General features: G+C 42.5%; 1 protein-coding gene across 1 annotated transcript in view; it reads left to right on the top strand.

Annotated features, from left to right (window-relative positions):
- The window catches only part of FOXRED2 (FAD dependent oxidoreductase domain containing 2), a 31,596-nt gene extending 25,874 nt beyond the window's left edge, over positions 1–5,722 (top strand). Inside the window, exons 8-10 of the mRNA XM_056523684.1 lie at positions 2,204–2,448; positions 3,947–4,117; positions 5,368–5,722. Of these exons, the coding sequence (XP_056379659.1) occupies positions 2,204–2,448; positions 3,947–4,117; positions 5,368–5,564 (613 nt within the window). The 3' untranslated portion in view covers positions 5,565–5,722. The remainder of the gene's footprint in view (positions 1–2,203; positions 2,449–3,946; positions 4,118–5,367) is intronic.
- The last annotated feature ends 278 nt before the right edge of the window (positions 5,723–6,000 follow it).

The raw sequence follows: 6,000 nt of genomic DNA on the forward strand, positions 1-6,000 counted from the left end.
TCCATCACTGTTGCCGCGTCCCCAGGGTGTCCCCGTCGCTCCGGAATGTCTCTGCTGCCCGGTATCCTCGCTCTTTGTCGCCGCCATCATGTCGCTACGCACGCCGCTCCTATTGGATGACGGGACGGCGTGCGCGATGACGTGATGACGACGAAGGAGAGCGCCGGCCATGCAGGGGATCCCGGCACAGAGCAGACACCGAGTAGGCAGGTAAGGTCCCTCCCGGTGTCCTGTAAGCTGTTCGGGACGCCGCGATTTCACCGCGGCGGTCCCGAACAGCCCGACTGAGCAGCCGGGTTAGTGTCACTTTCGCTTCAGAAGCGGCGGTCAGCTTTGACCGCGATCGGTGATGTCCTGTATTAGCCGCAGGTCCCGGCCGCTTTTGGAAGCGGGGCCGTGTGCCGGCGTGTCTGTGACGCGCGGCTCCGCCTCCAAAACTCACTGCACACATAGGGCTGCCGCCGGAAAGCCCTGTGTGTATAGTGAGCAAGGAATACGCAGCGTATTTCCTGCTGCTGCCGTAAATTTTGCACAGCGTATTTGACGCCCTGTGGGAACGCACCCTAAAAGGACATTTAAACCATCCCTGGTGGTCCAGTGGCAGAACCAGGCTTTATCGAGCGAAGAGCACACAGATCAATGTGGTTCGATGAAACCACATTGATTTGTATGAGGAATCTAATGATTCCTCCTAAAAGTCCCCTAAGGACTGAAAGTGTAAAAAAAAAAAAAAAGTTGAATAAAAAGTTTTAATAAACACCCATTAACCCCTTCCTTATTAAAAGTTTAAATCACCCTCCTTTTCCCAAATTCCATATAAAATATAAAAAAAATGTAACCATAATAAAAATAAACATATGTGGTATCACCGCGTGCACAAATGTCCAAACTATAAAAAATATATTGTTAATTAAATCGCACGTTCAATGGCGTACGCGCAAAAAAATTCCAAAGTCCAAAATAGCGTATTTTTGGTTACTTTTTATAGCATGAAAAAATTTATAAAAGGCGATCAAAAAGTCCAATCAATACAAAAATTGTATCGCTAAAAACTTCACATCACGGCGCCAAAAATTAGCCTGTATACGGAAAAATAAAAAAGTTATAGGTGTCAGAAGATGACAATTCTAAACATATTAATTTTCGCGCATTTAAACTTATTCATTTTCCTGCAGAAGTAAAACAAAATCAAACCTATATAAGTAGGGTATCATTTTAATCGTATGGACCTACAGAATAAAGATAAAGTGTCATTTTTACCGAAAAATGTACTGCGTAGAAACGGAAGCCCCCAAAAGTTACAAAATGGTGTTTTTTCTTCAATTTTGTCACACAATGATTTTTTTTTTTTGGGTTTCGCCGTTGATTTTTGGGTAAAATGACTGACGTCATTACAAAGTAGAATTGGTGGCTCAAAAAATAAGCCATTATATGGATTTTTTAGGTGCAAAATTGAAAGAGTTATAATTTTTTAAAGGTAAGGAGGAAAAAATGAAAGTGCAAAAAACAGAAAACGCTCGGTCCTTAAGGGGTTAATGATACTACCATATTGGTAAGTTTATATATCTTGGGGTAATAGTTTTTTTTATTTAAAAACAATTGTTTGATACTGGAATACCCCTTTAAAGAACACTGGATGGTAATTCACTATTGGTTCCCCTTAATTTCTCATTCAGATTGATAGATCTATCCTTATTTGTATATAGAGTTCAACAAAAAGGACCGCACTCCCAGGGGTGTCCACGGGTGCAAGCTGGTCGGGCCCAGGTCAAGAGCCCCCACAAACAGGCAGCAAAGCAAAACAGCAGCACTCCGATTTAGATGAAAGCGTGTCAGGCTTTATTCATCAGATGCCACGACGTTTCAACCGTCTCTCACGGTCTTTCTCAAGACCGTGAGAGACGGTTGAAACGTCGTGGCATCTGATGAATAAATCCTGACACGCTTTCATCTAAATCGGAGTGCTGCTGTTTTGCTTTGCTGCTTATTTGTATATAGGGAGGAATCTATCACTCAGGCTGGGACCACCCAGGTCACTCAGATCCCCAATTCCAGAAGTTTTTAAACTATGATTTGACTATGATATGAAATGCTGCAACCGTTCAAAGCAAATCATATATTATTGCAATAAGGGAGCCCGTCCATGTTTCCTGCAGCCTGTGATTGCTTTAATAACCTTTTTTAAATTTTTCGATATATTAAGGGATTCTACCACCTTTGAGTATCTAGAGGAGGTACCAGCTGGAACTATTCCCACTGTAGAGAAAATCACCGGAAGGAAGGTATATGACACAGGAGTATTTATTTTGATCATGGAATATGGAAAGAATTTTTCTGGACCAGACAAAGACGTCTTTTATTATAATCGTGCAATTGGTGATGCAAGAGCTGCGTGGCGTTCCAACTTCCTGCATCCTGTCATTTACTATTACAGACAACTTCCATCAGGTATTTAAAAAAATAGGAATAAATGGCTGTAATATTTCCCCTATAGTATTTGTTCAGATGGAGATTTTTACGGGTGGTATCCCAAAAAGATTAAAGGGGTACTCCGGCGCTAAGGCATCTTATCCCCTATCCAAAGGATAGGGGATAAGATGTCTGACCGCGGGGGTCCCACCGCTGGGAACCCCCACAATGTTGCATGCAGCACCCACCCGTTTCTTGTCCGGAAGCGCTGGAGGGTCTCGGTCGTGACCACTGGAACGGAAGTCCGTGACGTCAGGACTCCGCCCCCGTGTGATGTCACACCCCGTCCCCTCAATGCAGGTCTATGGGAGGGGGTGTGACGTTACACAGGGGCGGAGTCCTGACGTCACGGACTTCTGTTCCAGTGGTCGCGACCGAGACCCTCCAGCGCTTCCGGACAAGAAACAGGTGGGTGCCGCATGCAACATTGCGGGGGTCCCCAGCAGCGGGACCCCCGTGGTCAGACACCTTATCCCCTATCCTTTGGAAAACCCCTTTAAAGTGTAGCTCTTATTTTAGGTGACTTTTCAAGCTGTCCTCTGTGTGTGCACAAGGAGCAGAACAATTTCTAGCCATTATATAACAAGTATATGGTATTTTCAGTAGATTTCCGCTCTGCAGGCTTCAACACCAACTTGCAGTTCTCATAGAGCTGTTGGGCAGAGCTCCTCCTTTTCCCTCCATAGACTTGTATTGCTTGTCTTGCAGACACAGGACAAAGCTAAGCTGATTTTCCGTGTGGAATACAGTCTCTGAGGAAAGGAGGGAGAGGGAAGAAGCTTGATAGAGAACAAAAGATTTTTGTCTAATAAGATATATTACAAAGTCTCTTATTATATTATCTTGTACTGTAGATCTATGCAAAGTTTGTTCACATGACAGGGTCTATTTAAAGGGGTGTTCCATAAAAAAAAAAAACATTTTATTTCATATCAACTGGCTCCAGAAAGTTAAAAGGATTTGTAAATGACTTCTGTTAAAAAATCGTAATCCTTCCAGTACTTATCAGCTGCTGAAGTAGAGTTGTTCTTTTCTGTCTGACCACAGTGCTCTCTGCTGAAACCTCTGTCTGTCTCAGGAACTGTCCAGAGTAGGAGCAAATGTCCATAGCAAACCTCTCCTGCTCTGGACAGTTCCTGAGACAGACAGAGGTGTCAGCAGAGAGCTCTGTGATCAGACAGAAAACAACAACTTAACTTCAGCAGCTGATAAGTACTGGAAGGATTAAGATTTTTTAATAGAAGTAATTTACAAATCTGTTTAACTTTCTGGAGCCAGTTGATAGGAATTTTTTTTTTTTTTTACTGGACTATCCCTTTAAGCCTCTCTTCATTACACATGTGGACCCAAGACACTTAGTTCAAATAGTCCTTTATTTGATGGTGGTTAAGAGCAGTTCTTAATGTGCAGTTAGCTGTCGTTCTGTTTTCTTTTTTTGTGTTTGTTTTTAACACACAATTTTTTTATTTATTTCCAGAGCAGCAAATGAAATTGCGCCCGCAGGGTTGGCCTCTGCCACGCCCTGACCACATTCATCATATTGTAGAGGATTTTCTCACGGACTGGACAGGCCCTAAATCTCATATTCTCCCCTTACGTCGCTTCCTTGAAAACTGTTTACAAAAAGACCTTAGAACGTTTTATGCGGGTAAGAGGCAAATCCTTATTTATACACAATTATTTATCTATCATTTAGGTGTATAGAAAACAATGATTTTTAAATAGTTTTTCAAGAGGACCAGTGGTCTCTTCTTTACTTCTTTTAGTAAATACAGTGATCCCTCAACTTACAATGGCCTCAACATACAATAGTTTCACCATACAATGGTCTTTTCTGGACCATTGTAAGTTGAAACCAGACTCAACATACAATGTACAGACAGTCCAGATCTGTGAAACGTGTCAATGGCTGAAAGAACTGACCAATCAGAATGGGCAATTTACAGGTAAAGCACCTGTATTACTTAAGTGTATGCACTGACTGATGTCTGGTAGCGCCCCCTACAGTACAGGGAGGTATTACATGTTCTGTACTCTTTACCTGTATTACTGAAGTGTATGCACTGACTGATGTCTGGTAACGCCCCCTACAGTACAGGGAGGTATTACATGTTCTGTACTCTTTACCTGTATTACTGAAGTGTATGCACTGACTGATGTCTGATAGCGCCCCCTACATTACAGGGATGTATTACATGTTCTGTACTCTTTACCTGTCCCAGGGTTAGCTGCTCCTTTGGACACCAGGTGAGGGCGACTCCATGTTACTTTTTTAGGACATTCCGTGTACTGTACAGGACCCCGAAGAAGCTCCTGTCCTCTACATAGACCAGTGTTTCCCAAGCAGGGTGCCCCCAGCTGTTGCAAAACTACAACTCCCAGCATGCCCGGACAGCCTTTGGCTGTCCGGGCATACTGGGAGTTGTAGTTTTGCAACAGCTGGAGGCTCCCTGCTTGGAAAACACTGACATAGACAGTGATTACAGCTCCCAGCAGATCTTTCTTACTTTTATACGTAAGGATTTGCTATATATATATATATATATATTAGTTATCTACTTATTTTTTAATCCTCACTTTTTCCTATTTTTGGATGACATTTTGGTGGCTTCAGAACCAATTACCAGGTTTCCATAGAGTTCTGGTCTCAACATACAATGGTTTCAACATACAATGGTCGTCCCAGAACCAATTAATATTGTAACTTGAGGGACCACTGTACTTGTATTCCCAATTAAATAACAATCTTAGAAAATCTTTTCTTTCCATTTTTGTTTGGCTAATCCTATAGCCGGAAAGGATTTCTCCTAGAGCGACGCCACGTTACCTCAGTATAACTGGTTTTATTACAATATTCTTGATCATCCATTTGACTATTGCTGCTGTTTTGTTTTGCAGATTCCTGTTTTATATTTTCACTGACGCACCAGAAGTTGCCGATTTTCTGCCAGCAGGGTTATCTGCAAAACCAAGGCCTCAAGGGAAAAGAACAGAGGAATTATACCAATCCTCTTGAATTTACAAAGGAAAATATGGAAAGGAAAGTTAAAGATGATATCACGTATAGTCAGAGAAACGGGAAAGATGAACTTTGACATTTCATTTACTATTGTCTCCTGTTACTGCATTTTTGTCACTCCAAACATACTGCTTGATAAAGGGAACTTTACTAAAACAAAATATTTCCTAATTTTTATTTAACTTATTCAAAAAAAACTTTAATCTATTCATAAATCAGCTTAAAAGATCATACAAAAGAGGAGAGGTAAAGGCTGGAGACAGCTGATCACACTGAGGAAAATGTACAATACAAGAAAAAAATTGTAAGGCCTTTAACCCCTTAAAGGGGTACTCCGGTGCTTACACATCTTATCCCCTATCCAAAAGATAGGGGACAAGATGCCTGATCGCGGGAGTCCCGCTGCTGGGGACCCCCGTGGTCATGCACGCGGCACCCCGTTTGTAATCAGTCCCCGGAGCGTGTCCGCTCCGAGTCTGATTACGGTCGACCGCAGGGCCGGCGGCGTGTGA

Source organism: Hyla sarda, chromosome 6 (genome assembly GCF_029499605.1).
Source record: "Hyla sarda isolate aHylSar1 chromosome 6, aHylSar1.hap1, whole genome shotgun sequence".
Lineage (NCBI taxonomy): Eukaryota > Metazoa > Chordata > Amphibia > Anura > Hylidae > Hyla > Hyla sarda.